At 41.6% G+C, this 18,019-nt stretch overlaps 1 protein-coding gene across 1 annotated transcript in view; it reads right to left on the reverse strand.

Annotated features, from left to right (window-relative positions):
• EIF2B3 (eukaryotic translation initiation factor 2B subunit gamma) overlaps positions 1–18,019 on the reverse strand; it is an 89,784-nt gene that overhangs the window by 16,097 nt on the left and 55,668 nt on the right. Inside the window, exons 6-10 of the mRNA XM_090269342.1 lie at positions 13,255–13,344; positions 5,921–6,048; positions 4,642–4,832; positions 2,272–2,349; positions 1,611–1,759 (exon numbers count right to left, since the gene is read on the reverse strand). Of these exons, the coding sequence (XP_090125468.1) occupies positions 1,611–1,759; positions 2,272–2,349; positions 4,642–4,832; positions 5,921–6,048; positions 13,255–13,344 (636 nt within the window). The remainder of the gene's footprint in view (positions 1–1,610; positions 1,760–2,271; positions 2,350–4,641; positions 4,833–5,920; positions 6,049–13,254; positions 13,345–18,019) is intronic.

Below are 18,019 nucleotides of genomic sequence, written 5' to 3' on the forward strand. Positions count from 1 at the left end.
TTCTTACATCTAAAATTGCTGATGTTCTCCAAGATTTTGTCTGAGTCTGTTTTCTTTTAATGCTGCACATGATCCCTGAGTGATCTCACCTGCTCGCACGCGTCAGTTACCATCTCTATGCCGCCTATCCTCGAATCTGCACTCTCCCTCACAGACAGAATCTCCACTGATTTTTGCAGCCAAATGTTATGTGGGCTCCTCTTCCCCGCGCTGGTGCTCTGGACTGGGAGCCCCATGCTCCCCAGTGTGTGTTGGGGGGGGGCGGTCTGTAGCAGAGATAGCCCTTGGGATTCTCAGTTGCCACCAGTGGGAGCAGGGCCAGTCCCTCTCTCATTTCTGCCCTTCCTACCAGTCCCGATGTGGCTTCTTCTGTAAATCCTTGGCTATAACATTTCTGTTTCACTAGTCTTTAGTTGGTTATTCTGACTGACTGTTGTATACGTTGCTATCATCTTGAATCACCCCTCCCTTTTTTTGAATCAGGATTATTTCAGTAGTCTTCCTGTCTCCATGTTTACCCTCTTCAGATCATCCCCCATACCGCAGTCAAAATGATCTTCATAAAATGTGAATTTAATCATGTTATTCCTTTGCTTTAAACTCTTAAATTACCATTACTATTAAACTCCTCAGGGGATAGTCCATGATTTGGCCTTTGTCCATCTATATAGCCTTGTTTCCTGTTGTATCCATTCTTCTTTGAATTGTATATATTGTAGTTATTATGAATTGTTTATGATTCTTTTATGTAACAAATACAGTTACATAGGTCTTCAGGATATAACAGTGAAACAGAAAGATAAGGTACTTCGGTTCTCAAACCAACATTTTACTTGTGAGAGACAGGTAAACAAGAGAAGGCCAGACAGTAAAAATGTTACAAAGGAAATAAAACAGGTTGATGTTACAGAGAGTATTGAGACAGATTACTTCTGATAGGGTAGCCAGCAAAGCCTCTTCTTAAATGGTGAAATCTATCTGAGCTGAGATCAAAATGGGGAGGTGTTTCTAAAATAAAAAAATGTTATGTTTTAAATTTACTAGAGTTCTTTTTCTGTTCTTTGAAATGAGGTCCATACAGAGGAAGAATCCTATTAAACATCATTCAAGTTTTCTTACTGCAAGAACAGGCTGTTCATAAACAAGGCTTGAGGACACTGTGGGATCTCAAAGTGGGGGAATATTCTCCATAACTTGTGACAGAGAAGCTCTCCCTCAACAGTGTGTGGCTCACACGTCCACTCCTCTTAGGCCTCTGCCTTCTTCAGGGCTGCTCTGGACACCGAGACAGGGCACGGTGACCCTTAGATATTGGTATAGTATCATTCCAGCATTGCCACTACTGTGGCCATCCCATCAAGTAGAATATCAGAGCAATTTCTTCCAGGACCACAGTTGTCATAAGTGTGAGAAGCCACTGGAAATGCTTCTGGAGACGATTTCATTATGGAACCAAAACTAAGACCTCAAAGGCCTAGGAACCATTCCTCCCTTCATCTTTTTCCCTTTCTTCCCTTCCCCAGTCTGAGCCCTTTCCAAGTACACTGGTCCCCAAAGCCTCCAAGGGGTACCGGGGGCCTTGCCTCAGGTGGGCACAAGGGGAAACATACCCTTCCTCCACAGTGACTGAGTTCATTAGAAGGCAATTGGTGATAGTCACTCTATCTCTTATGACACAGGATGAACCAATGATCGAGTGCTTAATGGATGACTTCTCTCCAACCTGTGTATCTGGCCCGATGAGGCAGTCAACTCCAACCTGCAAAAGGTGAATATAAAACGTTGTCCATTCATCTCAGACAACTGCAAGTCAACACCCCAGATCCCTACAGCTGGGGTCTAATAGGATATTTTCTCAGAGACACTTCAGGAAGAGGGACCATCATCAGTATTTCTCAGGACCTCAAGGTCACATAATACCTGAGACTCTGAGACCAACTCAAACTTGCACACTCATGAACTTGGGTATAAAAATATGCTTTCTTGAAGAGAGTGCTCAAATTAGGGTAAGAAGAGGGAGAGAGATGGAAAACTGGGTTCCTGTATCTGGATCCCAGGACTATAATGGACTTTCCTTATAGGGTTTGTGGAGCTGGGGTCAGCCCCTGTCCAGGCAGATTCTAGAGCGCCTGGGCTAGAAAATGAAATTTTATAACCAGAACCCAGTTGAGATTTCCCTGGGGCTAATGAGCACAAGCCAGGCTTCACGAGGCTAAGCATCAATGTACCCAGAGACTGTCCTACACCTGCCCTGCCCAAGCTAGTACTTACCAAGTGTTTGTTCACAATCTGGGCTGATGAATGGACCAGTGATTCTTCTGGACAAAGAATAGGTAGCAATTTGGGCACCTTGAGGAAAAAGGTTTGGTCATTAAAGGCCAGAAAACACCTGAAAGCACCTTAGGGCGAACCCAATGCCCAGTCACAGATGTGGGTAGTTTTCAGCCTCAGCTTCCTGCCTGGATGAGGCAGAGGGGGAGGCTGCTGCATTTCCCCTAGGACAGGATTATTCTTGATGCAGCTTCTAGAGGGTCTTATCCTCAGTTTCTGAGCTAAGAGTATCCTCCCTGAAAGTAATGCTATGCTGGGAGGTAGTGAGATGGGAGAGGAGGCCTAATGAGGGCAAGGAGCATGCTGAGTCTTGACCATAGCTTATCCTAGGTTCCTGCTCATCTCCTGGACCACTGTGGCCATGGGGGAGGTGACAATGAGAGCAATGTTAGATGGATTCCACAATCAGGACAGACCCAGAGAAAGCATCCACGCTCTTCACCAGCCAAAATAAAATGCTGAAGGGAAAGTTCCCAGCATTCTCTCTCCAGTATGAGAAAACGGAAAAGGTTATGAGGATGGAGAGTTTTTATGCTGGACCCTTTAAGAAGGCACAGAGAGTGTGCCTCACTGTGATTCTCCAGTGTGGGCAGAATGATATGATATCCTACTGTGTGTGGTGGCCACAATGGCTGAGGGTGGCCTTGCCAGGACTGGCTCCACTGGCAATATGAATGCTAATCCCTCAGTCCCTGTCCCTGGGTTCTCCCCTGTCACACTTCAGCCAAAGCCATTCAGGCCTGTCTGCTGCACAGCCCTTGCTGACGCACCAGTGGGTACTTCTCTAGCCTCGGGCTGTCCGTGGACCTGTTTGACCAGTCTGACCGACTCAAGTCATAGAATTGAAGGAAGAGAACTACAAGTCAAAGTAAGGAAGCTTTCTAAGAACTCTGACTCTAAATTGGGGCTAATTTTATCCAGGGGACTAGTTGTGATTTTTCATCAACTCTCTGGCCTGGATTCCCTTGGATCTATAACCGACCCAGGTGGAGGCCAGCTTGGGGTCTGGGGCTGGGGCTACACAAACCATATGGTATGGGTCCTGAAGATGCCTGAGCTAGGTCTTCTTCAGGGCCTCAATCCTAATCCCAGTTTCCAACATCTTTCATCACTCTACTTCGCCTCTCCATTCCATGCCCCAGCTTACACCTGCACGGACAGTTTTCACAAGGTTCTACCAGAAGCCATGTCAACAGCTAAGCTTTACATCATCTCATCCCTGCTGTCCTTGAACGCCACTCATTGTTTATTCTCATTTCAACCCTTTACTGCTTTGTTTCCTTTTTCATGGTCTCATCACCCTGTCTCCTGGAACCTTCCTCCTGTGCCTGCTACACAATAAAGAGTTTTCTTATAACCCTAGCCTCTCCGCTGCCCCACTCTGCGTCCCTTAACTAAACTAAAACCTGGCTTGTCTTTCACAGCACTGCTTCCCCTTCAATAGAAGCTATTCATTGTGTGTCTCATAAACCTCATGGTTTAAAAAAGGGGTTAGCAAGACTCCTTACCCTTTAAATGCTGTTTCCACACGTTTCTCTCTCATAGACATTTCCTCCTTGAGGCTTTGCCATCGGGCTACTCTATACTCTGTTCCTTCACCTTCTTAGGAAAGCCTTGTCCGTGGGCCTGTGTTGATCTCACCATAGTAATGATTACGCAGTACGTATTTAAATATTTAGGAAGTACTGTGGAGATCCCCACACTGAGCAGAATACGGGAAAGCTACTGAACCCAGAGGCCATAAATTAGCCTTTCTGGAGATCTTAGCCTTTCCCTGGAGTCACAGAGGCTCTGCCTCTATGGACCAGACCCTCTGCTGCCACTTTTGCTGCACCTAGGCACCCGAATGGTCTCTCCTGACATTTCAGATCTCTCTCAACCTTAGGAATGAAAGGGATTCTGAACAAGTCACTGTCTACCTAATGAAGAAATAAGACAAAAGGCTTAGTCTGGCCCTGGTCAGTGGCTCAGTTGGTTGGAGCACCGTCCCGTACGCCAAAAGGTTATGGGTTTGATTCCTGGTCAGGGCACATACCTAGGTTGTGAGTTTGATCCTGCGCTGGGGCGCACAGGGGAGGCAAGCGATTGATGTTTCTCTTTCACATCGATATTTCTTTCTTTCTCTTTCTCTATCTCTCTTTCTCCCTTCCTCTCTCTCTAAAATCAATAAACATATCCTTGGGTGAGGATTTCAAAAAAGAAGACTCATTCTGTTTCTAGAGAAGAATCTTCCATGATTTCTCTCTCTCTCTTTTTTTTTTTTTATCCCTCCCTAATTGTCTGATTTCTCTTCTAAAGCCATCCCCTTACCTGTCTGTTTGCTTCTATGTAGAGTCCCAGGGTGCTCAATCGAAGGCAGAGCCCCTCTTTCATGATGTGGACATAGCAGCGCACCTGTGGTCTGGACAAGTCTTCCCACCTGTCTCCTCGACAGGCATTCCAGCAGCCATCATAGGGAGCAAAGGTCAGTGTGTTGTCCTCTTTTATAAAACTGTAAATATCTTTGGAACAAATACCCAAACCGAGCAAGTGAGTGAGAAAGATGACAGAAGGGATACAGACTCAGTGAGCTTTGAAAGAGGGTACAGCCCACACCTCTCCTGCTGGAACTCACCCATGCAGCATGGCCTCTGGGGAAATAAAACCTGAAAGACTGAGTAAAATTAAAAGAGGCAATGGGCTTTCTTGTACATTTGAAGTATTGTATGATACAAAAATGCTTAAAAAGAGGTCCTAAAGCAAGTTTGACCAATAGCCAAGCACTACTAGGGAAAACAAAATAGGTGACTCTAGTAAATCATGAAGTAGCAGAAGCAGGTGCCCAGGTTTCAGCCTCTTTCACCACATCTGGTAGTTGTACTAGGGCAGAAATAGCACAGAATAGCTGGGCTTTAGCCTTTCAATTCTTACGATAATCATTTAGGATCTTTTATTTTGTGATAAGAAAACTGGGGTTCAGAAGACGGAGTACACCAAAAAGCACCCTAAATCTATCTACATATCACAACTGAGATGAATTGGGGAGTATGTTGTCTAAGGTCAAATAAAATGTACTGTTTTGAAAACAAAGAAGATTGAGTAACCTCCCTCAGATCCCAGAGCTAATGATTCATTTCTTAAATATATATTTTTAGGCACAGATATGAGAGCAAACAAGACAGACCTCGCCCCTACGCCCTGGAAAGGAAGCGTCTGTTTGTTCTCTGGTTGGACTATAATTGTACACCTTTCTTCCCCTGACAGAAGAGGCTGAGTTTAGTCAGGAGTGGGGCTGCCCAGAGCCTAGAAAACAGGGGAACTGAGAAGTGGTGGGCAGGGTTTAAAGTTAAAGTGGTGTAGTGAGGAACACAGTCAAACCAGAGCTATGAACCCAGAGAATGAACCTGAAGCGTGATTAGCCTGTCTCTGAAGAGCACAGAGACAAGATCTGCTTGACCGTGCTTACCCAGAGCTCAGGGAGCGGCATCAGCTAGCCTGTCTTGCCAGTGGGCTAGACAAAAGTCTGTTGCCTTGAGACAGGACCTTAGCCCAGCCACTCTTTCCAAAGGCACTGCTACCCCAACCTTACTGTACCAACCCAAGCACTAACCTAAGGACTTCAGCTCCGTTTTCTTTAGGTCCTCCTCTTTTTCTTCTTGTCTTTGTTGTGAGGAAGCTGAGGAAAACTGTTTTCTTACTAGGTAGGGAATCAGTTCACTTCGGATGGAAGTGATTGACCTAGGGAAAAAGAATGGTCAAGTATGAGAAATCTGACTGCCTGGATCCTGTTGGGCTCTAAAACTTGGGGCGTCCAAGGAAAAGCCAAATTTCTTCCTTGTGACGCCACCTTGGGACTGCTAGAGGTCATGAGTGGCGTAAACCTGGCAGTTCTGGAGAAGCAGTGGATCCAAGTGCTCCATCAGCTTTAGGCTGCAGGAAGGCGGGTAGCGTACTGAATCTGGGACTCCCTTCCCATAATCTATGCAGAAAAAATTCTTTCCCACAGCCCCATCTACATGGCATGTGTGTGCACACATGTGTATGTATGTGTATTTTAACATGGTGCTTTGACTCTTAACTGGCAATAACCCATGAGAAGACAAAATGCTTTGATCTTTTGAAAAAAGTTGTCTAAATATCTTTCTCCCCCTGCCTGGGGTGACTCAGTGGATTGAGTGCCAGTCTGTGAACCAAAGAGTCGCTAGTTCAATTCCCAGTCAGGGCACAAGCCTGAGTTGCGGGCCAGGTCCCCAGTTGTGGGCATGTGAGAGACAACCACGCACTGATGTTTCTCTCCCTCTCTTTTTCTCTCTCTTCCCCTCTTTCTAAAAATAAAGAAATACAATCTTTTAAAAAATTTTCTCCATAAAAGGCTTTGTTAACTTAATCCTAAGTATTGTGTGTTTATATACACGCACACACACATATATTTTTTAAAAGATTTTATTTATTTACTTTTAGACAGAGGGAAAGGGAGGGAGAAAGAGAGAGAGAAACATCGAGTGTGACAGAAACATCCATTGGTGCCTCTCGCCCCTGACTGGGAATCAAACTGGCGATCTTTCACTTTGCGGGACAACACTCAACCAACTGAGCCACGCTTGTCAGGGCAGCATTGTATATTTTTTTCTTGGTATTATAAATGGTATCTTTTATGCAGTTATTTTCTTCTTATTGTTGGTTTATAGAAATTCAGCTTTTCTTTATTCTGATCTTACAGCCAACTGCTGTGCTAAAAATCTTATTAATTCTAGTAATTTATCTGTAGATTCTGACAATCATGCCAACTATAAAAACAATTTTCTTTCTCCCTTTCTAATCGCTACATATTTTATTTTCCCTGTTTTACCATATTGGCTAAGACCTCCAATGTAATGATAAATAGAAGCACTGATAGCAGTCATCCATATTTTTTCTTGATTTCAAAAAGAATTCTTCTAATATTTTATCTTTTAGACTGGTGATTGCTGTAGTATTATTTTCATCATCAAAGCTACCATTTATTGATTGTCTTCTTTGTGTAGGTAATGGTCTTCATGCATTATAGCTAATAGTTGGCACATGTTATAGGCTTTTTTTGTATATATTCTATCAGATAAAGAAAGTTCTTTTATTCCTAATTTGTTAAGAGCTTTCACCAATGAATGGGTATTGAATTTTATTAAAAAATTTTTTTTTTCATCCATGGAACTCATCATATTTTTTTCTCTTTTAATCTGTTTGGCGATGACTATTTTTCTAATAATAACAGCTGTGTTATTCAAAGACTGTATACTAGATTTCTGCTTTATACTTCCCCACAGTAAAGGGACTATGGGAGATTCTTTTGTTCTTTACTAATTATCGAATCCTACGATTCTAGGCCATTCTTAAATTTCTTGTCTCCCACTTTTTCTTAGCTTCTGTTGATTTAGATTCTGTAAATTTAAAATCCATTTTAATGAATAAGTACTTCCATCCAAATAAGTACATTTCATCCTTCCATCTACTTAAGAGTGGGCTTCCTCATATTACAACAGTTGTACTTATTTACAAATGGCTATTGAAGAATTTCTACAACAAAGTTAACTTCAATTTACTTTTCTGTAGTCAGATTAGCCTAGGACAGCAATTTTCAACCCTTTCTATCTCATGGCACACATAAACTAATTACTAAAATTCTGCAGCACACCAAAAAATGTTTTTGCTAATCTGACAAAAAAATTAGGTAAAATTTTGATTCATTCACACTGGACGGCTCTTGTTGTGTTGGCTGTTGTCATTTTTAAATTTGACAATTTAAGGGAAAAGAGGTCAGTGCCACTGACTAGTCAGGTATTGTACATTTTAAAAATTCTTGTGGCATATCAGTTGACAATTGCTGGCTAGGACAGTACTTACAGAAAATAAGATCAATGATCAATGTATAAAGAACTTTCAGAGGCAAAAATATTTCAGCACTGTTTTTACATCACATTACAAGCAGTAAGTAACTCTGGCCAAGGGCTTTAGAACTACCCTTCATTTGGTCTTTTTGGATCTTGGGAAGCACAGTGCTTCCTGATGGGTATTGAGATAGGCTTTAGGGTCTAAATGACTAGACATCTGTAACAGGGAAGAGGAGACCTGATTCTTAGTATAGTGAATTTGCTTTTGATTTATACCCAGCAAAGGAAATGAAAGCACAGAGGGATGAGAGACTAGCACATAATTTTTAATTTTCTCTCTCACACTGTGAACTTGTTAGAATTTTAAATCACTCATTAATTTATTTAGCGTTTAACAAGCATCAATTAATATGCCAGTAACTGTGCTAGGCCTTGGAAATATACAGTTTCTGACTTCAAGGAATTCATAATCCAGTGGACAGTAGCCTGCTTATGAATTTAAGGAGAAGGGTAGAAGGAAATGAGGCTGATTAGGTAGTAAGGAGCCAGGAGGAAAATGACAAGATCAGTTTTATTTCTTTTTTTTGTTTGTTTGTTTGTTTGTTTGTTTATTTATTTGTAGAGAGAGGGGAAAGGAGAAAGAGAGGGAGAGAAACATCACTGTGTGGTTGCCTCTCACTTGCGCCCCTAACATGGGGACCTGCCGTGCAACCTAGTCATGTGCCCTGACTGGGAACCGAACCAGCGACACTTAGCTCGCAGGCCGATGCTCAATCCACTGAGCCACACCAGCCAGGGCTTCAGTTTTATTTCTTAGTAAGAATTCTGGTAGCAGTGGAAATAGGCCTGGAATAAGGAGACGGAAGTCAGGGAGACCAGTAACAAGACTAAAAACAGCTCTGTAAACCTGATGGCTAATGCGTGTCCCCCGATTCAAAGAAGCTCTGCAGGCTGACAGAGGACCACACAGATGGAGTGTAGGTAGGAAGGCAAGAGAGAGGCAGAGGCTGAGGAGCATAAGCAAAATTATGAACCCTGGAGCTACACAGTTCACGGTTTTTGTCATTTTTAAAGGATCAAGTCAAACATCTTTGAAAAATTCTGTGTAAGCTGCAAGCTCTTGTATTGAATTTCAATGTGATTTTTCTTCTGATCATTTGATGGAGATTAAAAATTTCCATATGAATACAACAGAATGAAACATTTACTCTTAGCTCTTTTTTTCTCCCCTTTTAATGTATCAAACCAGTGTTTGTAGCAAATGTTCCTTGGCCCCATCTGGTGGAAAACAAGTCAGTTCCCTTTGAAGAAATGACAAAGCATAGCCGGCTGGGGGATTTCAGAGGCATAAGATTTACATTATGGGCCAAACAGAACTGTCATTGCAAGAGGCAAGCAAACAAGCCCTGGCATGCAGCCCCTTTAGGCAGAACCCTTTAGGAGCTGAGGCAGTGATAGGAGGGGAGGACATGAAGTGGTCTGGCCAGTTCCCACCTGCCCTTGCTGGCATTCAACATTAGGTCAAGTCCTATAATGCAGTTGACTTAGCAGCATAATGGAGGCCAGCATTACTCTTCCTGTTTCCTACTCAAAGCAGAGCCAGCTCAAAGCTGTGCTAAGAACTGGGACAGGCCACTGTGAACCATTCTGAATGTCCTGACCTTGGGTTGAAGACCAGCAGCTGGATCCACTCAATGCCGCTGGCCTGGGCCACTCACTCTCTCCCTTCCCACTTAGATACAGCCTTCCCAGAAACACCTGCCTCATGAAATTGTAAGCTCCTAAGAAAAAAGAAATCACAAAGGAGAGCAACAGATTTGACAATCAGCAGTAAACAAACAACTCCACCAAATTAAAAAGGCAAAATAATTGCTATAAATAGGACAAAAGAGTAATATCCTAAATAGATATAAATGTTCAAAAAATATAAAAATATTTTTAAGACATAAAAGGGAGTCAGAGGATAAACTGGTAAAATATTTTCTGAAAAGTAACTGGAATACCTAGCAAAGAGTAAACAGAATATTCTTTTACTTAGTCAGCTGCAGAAATCCTCATCTCTTTTTCGCTGCTCCTGTACCAAAGCGCTTCTGCTATTTAAACAGTCACTACATTGCCTTTCCTTCCATTCACCAAACATACAGGGGTGGGCAAAAGTAGGTTTACAGTTGTTCATTTGGAAAATAATACAATAATTAATAAATAATAATATAAGAATAGGCCCTGGCTGGTTTGGCTCAGTGGATTGAGCGTCGCTAAGTGTCGCTGGTTCGATCTTCCAGTCAGGGCACATCAGAGAAGGAAAACTCTGACTCCAAAAAACCTCCGCTGCCTTGCGGCATACCTCTTCAGGGGAAAGGCTAAGGGAGTAAACCCCGACAGAAAATCCGGAGCCGGAGTCCCTAAGGCGGTTTGACGTTGTAGTCAACACCGGCAACTCCTGCGGCGCACCTGAACCCAAGCTGTATCGACTCCGTCTTTCCCTTGGACCCTTCAGCTGCGAAGAGAGGGGGGGGGTGTCTGCTGCATGGGCAACAGCAGACCCTCCATATCACCCTGCCCAGGCTCTGTAGCTTCAGCTCCACTGGAGAGGACACTCCAGCGTCATTGCAAGATGTCGATTCAACACGGGAGGAGACAGATACCGTGTCACTCCCGAGTCGGACTGCACAGCCATTCTCGGCGGTGCAGATAGACTCTTAAGAAGCTACACCATCGTCTCTCGAGAGGGACGGCTGCCGACGACGACGAATATAAGAATAAACTGTGTTTCACATACAACTATAAATCTCCTTTTGCCCATTCCTGTATATTGAATGCCTTACTAATCCAGGTAGGTATCTAACTGCAAAGAATTTTGGTGGAAGAATTAATGTGGAAACAGCTAAAAAGGCACAAGGCACAATATGTTAACTTTCATAGGTGAAAAGTAACGAAGGATTGCTATAGCAGTCTTTTCTTGAAGTTGCAGCTCCTAGATTGTTTTCCTTTCCATGCCTAAAGAACCATCACTCCATAACCAGATGATTATAAATAACTCCAATTTACCTTGAAGGAGTCTCTTTCACACCCACCATCATCTATGTTTCCCTGCCAGGTTACATCATTGCTCATTCTATATGGGACTATCCCGCCTAAAGATCTGAACTCCCTGCTCAGCTTTCAGGGCTTCTACAGGCTGCTCCTAGCAACCTATTCGATTCTGTCTCCCACAAGTTTGAGACAAGTCCTCTACTCTTCCAGCTGGGAATAAAAAATCTCCCTTGAGTACTATTCAAATTTGTCCTGCTGTGTCCTTACTTTTTCCTAATATGTTGAAATGTATCAATTTTCAATATAATGCCTTTATTCCCAAAAACTCTGAGATGGATAGATGGGGGAACAAAGACATAGGGTATTCTGAACAAATCTTGAGACGGGGAGACAGTTGGAGTTGAGGCTCTGTATTATTCGCTATTACAGGAGTTCTGAGAAAGTTCTGTTTTGCAGACCTTCTGGCTAGAAGCCACAGAATCACCAAATTCAGATTTGTCCTCAAGGGACATACCACTGCACTACACTTACCAGGTGTGGGAACAGCTGCTGGAGGTGGCCAACTGAGTTACAAAGGAGCTTTGACAACCAAGATGCAAGTATCCTGGTATTCAGATATGAAAAGCTATGATCCTACTTGATAGTATTAAGGAAGCATTGTTTGTTTGTTTGTTTTTTTAGGAGATATAGTGGCATTAAGGTCTTTGTTTAAAAGATAAAAATACTGTTTATATTTTAGAGATACATACTGAAATATTTACAGATAATTACAATGGAATTATATCATGACTTGCTTTAAAATAATCTGGTGTGACAGTGAGTAGGTGGGTAGTAGCATATATAAAACATGACTGACTATGAACTGATAATTGTTGAAGCTGTGTGATGGCTCCATGGGAGTTCATTATATTACTTTCTCTACTTTTATATTTGTGTGAAATTTTCCATAATAGTTTAAAAAAGAAATCATGATCTCTACTAATACATTCCCTCCTAGCACATCAAGGACAGAGCCTATTTCACAAGACTTCATATTCATTTGGGAATAAAAAATAAACCCTTAAATGGCCAAGAGTTAACTCCAGTTTTGGAATACAGACAGCCCAGACTGGTAACTGGCACACAGGTCCTGGATCACTGTCTAATCTTGGCAGTGCATTTCTTTGCCATTTAAGAAGCAAAGTCTCAGGACTTCCAGCCAAGATGGAGGCCTGGACAGACACGCTGCGTCTCCCTCCACAACTAAGGGGGAATACAACTATCTCAAAACTAGAGACAACCAGAAGGTCTAGAAAATCGAGCTGCATGAAAGTCCAACAAACAAAGATTTAAAGAAGAAATTCTCATCCAGACAGGCAGGAGTGATGGAGCCGGTGGAGAGGCGGCAGCAGCGGAGGCAGCGGCAGGCCAGCGGAAAGCACAGTCACATGGTTTAAAGGGTAGGGAGGGACACCTGGGGAGCGCTCCCAGCACCAGACCGGACTGCACAGCTCATGGTTCCAGCGCCAGGGAAAATGAAGCCTCATTGCTTCTGACTGTGCAAACCAGTGGAGGTTGGGGCGGAGGCAGAAACTGCTGGTCTCTCAATAGAGTCCACTTGTTTAAAGGGCCCCCACGGTCTTAAAACATCCATAAACCCACCCACTCTGGGAACGACGGCCAGGGCCACAGCTAGAGAGGTGCCGGTCCTATGCAGAGCTCGATTTTCTGGAACTTCTAGTTGTCTCTAATTCTGAGATAGTTGTATTCCCCCTTAGTTGTCGAGGGAGACGCAGCGTGTCTGTTTAGGCCTCTATCTTGGCAGGAAGTCTAAAAATATTTTTTGATTTATTACAACACAGGTCCCAAAAATACAGGTGGGGGACTCCGCGGTACAGATGAAAATCATAGTATATTGATAATATAATTTCATTTTTAGAACATAGGTAAAAATAGTGTTATTTTAGAAACTGGTTACATAACATTATCAAGGTTTAAAACTTTTAAACAAAGTCACATGGTAACTGAAGCCCCGTGGGTCTGACTCTATTTCCCTCTTTCTTACTCATTTTCCATTAGGAAGTCCACAACGTATTTTTTCATGCAGTAGAGATGGGCGTCCACAAGGCCTGTGTGGAAACGTATTCTAGGGTGCCTGCAAAAAGAAAAGACAGAAGGGGCTCACAATCAGGTAACATAGGTTCTATCCTATTATTAGGTTGTAGGCATTAGAAAGTTTGTAAGAGCCATGCTGCCTATACCCCACTCTGAGGAGACCAGCGTGGTGGATATCAGCTCTGAGCCAACCACAGAAAAGGTCTTCTCTTTATACAAATCCTATTTCACAATTTATGAGGCTTTTAGGCTTCTAAAGACATTAAACCAAAATCAATAAGCCATCAAATCACTGACAAGCCACCTTCTACTCTATCACTCCTACCCCCAAATCTTGTCACTAGCCTTTTCCTGCTTCTGCCTCACTTCCTGTAGGCCACACTGTGGCTAAGTTTTCCTCCAGGATTTGGCGTGTATTACTCCATTGTCCTAGAAGATGAAGTAAAATTCTATGAATATTCCTAATTCCCACTCTTATTTATTTATTCATCAGGACTTTCCCCAGTTATACCTCCTCCAGGAAACCTTCACCCAAGTTTGTGCTCTCACATTCATGCCCACCCATATCAGGTAACTTATACACTGAGATAGCAGCCACTTTTAGTCCACTAGACCAAAAATTCCCTGAGGGAAGAGACTTAGCTTTATAGACTGAGCACTTAGCATTTTATCTCACACAGAGTGTTTAATAAATAATTGTTAAATAAGTAAACAAATGGATAAATAAGGCCAAATTAAGGTATCTGCCTGGTTGCCGTCTATTTTAGTTTGCCATTTTGGTTGCAGCCTTAAGACATGTCATGCTTAGAATGTCCAAGGTCATTTTATTTAATAAAAACAGACAGCTGAGGAAGAGGAGGAAAGAAGGGTGGAAAATGAAGATTCCAATCATAGCTGCCTGGTTGCCATCTTTCTTCTACTCTGTGTTACTTTGCTTTGACTGGTTTATTATTTTAAGGAAAATTATTCTCATGGGAAGTGCTTCATCAAGTAAGTTAAGGGGCACCACCCCAGACTTCCATTCTTGGGGAGAAGGGGAAACAAAATGCTTCCAAAAGAGCAACAGAGGAATCAGACCTAGTATCCCACAACCACAACACACACCCCCTCACACAAGCCCATGAATATATATAGCGAGGGTGAAGAAGAAAGGAGAAAGTTCTTCCCAATCCTAACTTTCTGGGATTCTTGACTTCTAACAAAATTCTTCAGGAAATAAAATTTTGCAAATATAAATGTAGTTACCTTGTGGTACCAGGGTTTCACCTGAAGTCCACAACAATAATTCTTTCCCTTGATCTAACCAATTTAAAAAGTTTGCACTCTCCTGTTCAGTCCCTTGGTTTACAAATTCCTTGAAACATTCAACACATCTTGGAGTGGGGTGGGTGGGGCAGGGGAGAGCAACTGTAAAATAACGATTTTAAAAAAGGCAAAAAAAAAAAAAAAAAAAAAAAAAAGAAGAAACATTCGACACATCTACCTATATTCATTTAATCCTCATGACTACCTCATGAAAATAAGATACATTATTCTAATTTTTATACCAGAGGTCAAGTTGTATTATATAGCCAGGAAAGGAATGAATTACAAATTTGAATCATCTTCTACACTGTTATCAACCCCTAACATCTAACATTCTTATAGCATTTTATAGTTTATAAGTTTTTTCCAACTTTTTACTCTCATCCTAATAAAGCAGGTAAAACAAATTCTTCCATTTTTAAGAAATAATGTTCCAAAAATTTAGTTAGAATACTCAAGGCTAAAGCTTTAGCTACAAATATGAAATACAATGAAGAAATAGAGATGGGCAATTCAGAGATTTTTTTCTTTCATATTAAATTTGTACTAAATGTAAATCTTGGGATTGGGAAACTAATGGTATTTAAGTTGCCAAAAAGGTGGTTTCTTTATTTTGCTTTATTATTTTTGAATGATATGAGAAATAAGGATTGATATTTTAGAACAAAACAAAATAAACAAACCCAAAAAACCTCAAAGAACACCAGTAAAATTCGGGCTGATTGTTCTGAGCCAGAGATGTTTAGGATTTGTATAACATAAAGTAAGAAATTAGTAAATAGAAGTGAATAAGACAATTAGAAATACTTATAATATTATGTTTGTAAAATAATTTAGAACATAATTTACCAACCATAGAAAAGAATCCATTACAATTAAAAAAGTATGTGAAAAATTCATAAGAATCCTTTCAAAGATAAAATAAAAAGTTCAGAGAAATGATATAAAAGTCTGTAAGTTCACTGTGAAGCTCCTACAGGTTTTTCTTTCTTCTCTTCAACTAACATAAAAAGAATTTTAAAGGTGCTTTTTAAGTGGTCTATTATTAAAAAGGAAATGGAAAAAGGAGTGGAGAAGAAAAGAGAACAATCTTAGAAAAGATCTGAAATGGAAAAAGATACAAAAGACTAAGACATCTAAGACAATATAAGCCATCAGGAACATAAAGAACATCTTTGGGTTATTTAACTAATTTATTTATCCTCATCTGAGGACATTTTTTCATTGTTTTCAGAGAGAGGAAGGGAGAGAAGCATCAATGTGACTACTTCTTAACCCCTTCACCCTTTTCACCCAGCGCCCCAAACCTTCTCCCCTCTGAAAATCATCAGTATAAACCTATTTTTAAAAGAGTAAGTTATAGATTTTAGAATTAGAATATGTAATGCTTATTTATTTATTTTTTAGTATGTTTATTGATTTTACAGAGAGGGGAAGAGGGCAGAGAGGGAGAGAAAGAGAGAGAGAGAGAGAACATCAATGTGAGAAATATCAATTGGTTGCTTCCCATATGCGCTCTGACCAGGGACCGAACCCCCAACTTTTTGGTGTATGGGACAATGCTCTAACTAAATGAGCCACCTGGCAGGGCAAATTTGTAATGCTTAAAACTTTTATGGAAATAAAGTATGTTTTTATGATCTCAAAAGCAGGGGTACCAATTTTTAGGGCAAGTTAACAAAACCAATAGGAGAAATAATTATAATAATTATTAATAATTCTTATTAGTAATACTATTTTACAATAAACAAGGAATGTATATATGAAATAAATACTGGAAAAGATCCAAGGATAAGCATTTACTGTGTAACCACAAAGATCACTGGCTTTTAAAGCATCTTCATGGAAGTCCTTAGCCTGTCTGCATAATAGGCCTGTCTATACCTGCCCTCAGTCGCCAGACAGAGTTCCGGCTTTGACAGTCTCACAACCAACGGTACATGAGCACCCATGTTGGTATACTACATTGCCACCCTATCCCACATCCCTTTATTTTTAATTTTTAAAAATCCTCACCTGAATATATATATCTATATATATATCTATATATATATATAGATATATTTTTTTTTTTAAAGAGAGGGGAAAGGAGAGAGAAAGAGAAGCAGAGAAACATCAGTGTGTGGTTGCCTTTTGCACACCCCCAACTGGGGACCTGGTCTGCAACCCAGGCATGTGCCCTGATTGTGAATCAAACTGGTGACCCTTTGGTTTGCAGGCCAGCACTCAATCCACTGAGCCATACCAGCCAGGGCGAGGATATATTTTTAAATTGATGAGAGAGAGAGAGAGATCAATTGGTTGCCTCCCATATGTACCCCGACCTAGGTATGTGTCTTGATTGGGGATCAAACCTGCAACCTTTTGGTGTACAGGGTGATCCTCAACCAACTGAGCCACCTGGCCAGAGTGTCCCATGTCCCCTTATAAACTGACTTGGCAGCTCCTCCAATCAAGAGGTAGAGTTTATTTTCCTCCCCCATGAATCTGGGCTGTCCTTGACACTGCTTTGACCAAACGAATGCATAGGAATGATGCTGTTTCAGCCCCTTCTCCAATATACAAGATTAAAAGGTCTCACTCAGCTCTGCCCACAGAAACTCCATGCCAGAGTACATTCAAACACAAGATGACACTCTGGCTCCATTAATAGCCTCTTCCAACAAATTTACTGGGCTCTTACTATGTTAGGTCACATATTAAACCATAGGGTTATAAAGACAAATAAAATACAATCACTGTCCTCATGTAACTTATAGTCCAGAGCAATAAAGGGTTATAGATGTTAGCTAGAAATCTCTACAATATGTAGGAGAGCACAAAGGAAGAAGGGTCAGTTTTCAATTCTGCCAAGCAGGAAAAGGGTCAGAAAAGTTTCACAGAGAAGCGCTATATGAGCTGAGTCTTGAAAGATGAGCAGGTATTCAGCCAGGGAGAAAAGGGTAACTTTGGCTGAAGAAGTGCTAGGGATGGTGAAAGCAAAAGGACAGAGGTGTAAAAAGGAATGCAGAGGTCAGAGAACTAGAAGCAACTCTCCATAGCTCTATGGTACAGTGCTGAGTATAGAGTAGCACTGGGGAAATGGTGAAATAAAAGGCTGGAGGGGTAAGCATGGTTAGATGACTTGACAGCCTTAGGAATCTGTGCTTCATCCTATAAGCAATATGTGCTTATAGGTGTAGGAGAAAGAAGTAGTAGACAGCAAAGTTGAAAATTCTGGAGAGTACTGGATAGAGCGCCCTGGCTGGTGTGGCTCAGTGGATTGAGCGCCAGCCTGGGAACTAAAAGGTCACTGGTTTGGTTCCCAGTCAGGGCACATGCCTGGGGTGCAGGCCACGCCCCCAGTTGGGGGCGAGCGAAAGGCAACCAATCAATGTTTCTCTCCCACACTGATGATGTTTCTCACCCTC

Source organism: Furipterus horrens, unplaced genomic scaffold (assembly GCF_987537825.1).
Source record: "Furipterus horrens unplaced genomic scaffold, mFurHor1.1.pri manual_scaffold_3, whole genome shotgun sequence".
Classification (NCBI taxonomy): Eukaryota; Metazoa; Chordata; class Mammalia; order Chiroptera; family Furipteridae; genus Furipterus; species Furipterus horrens.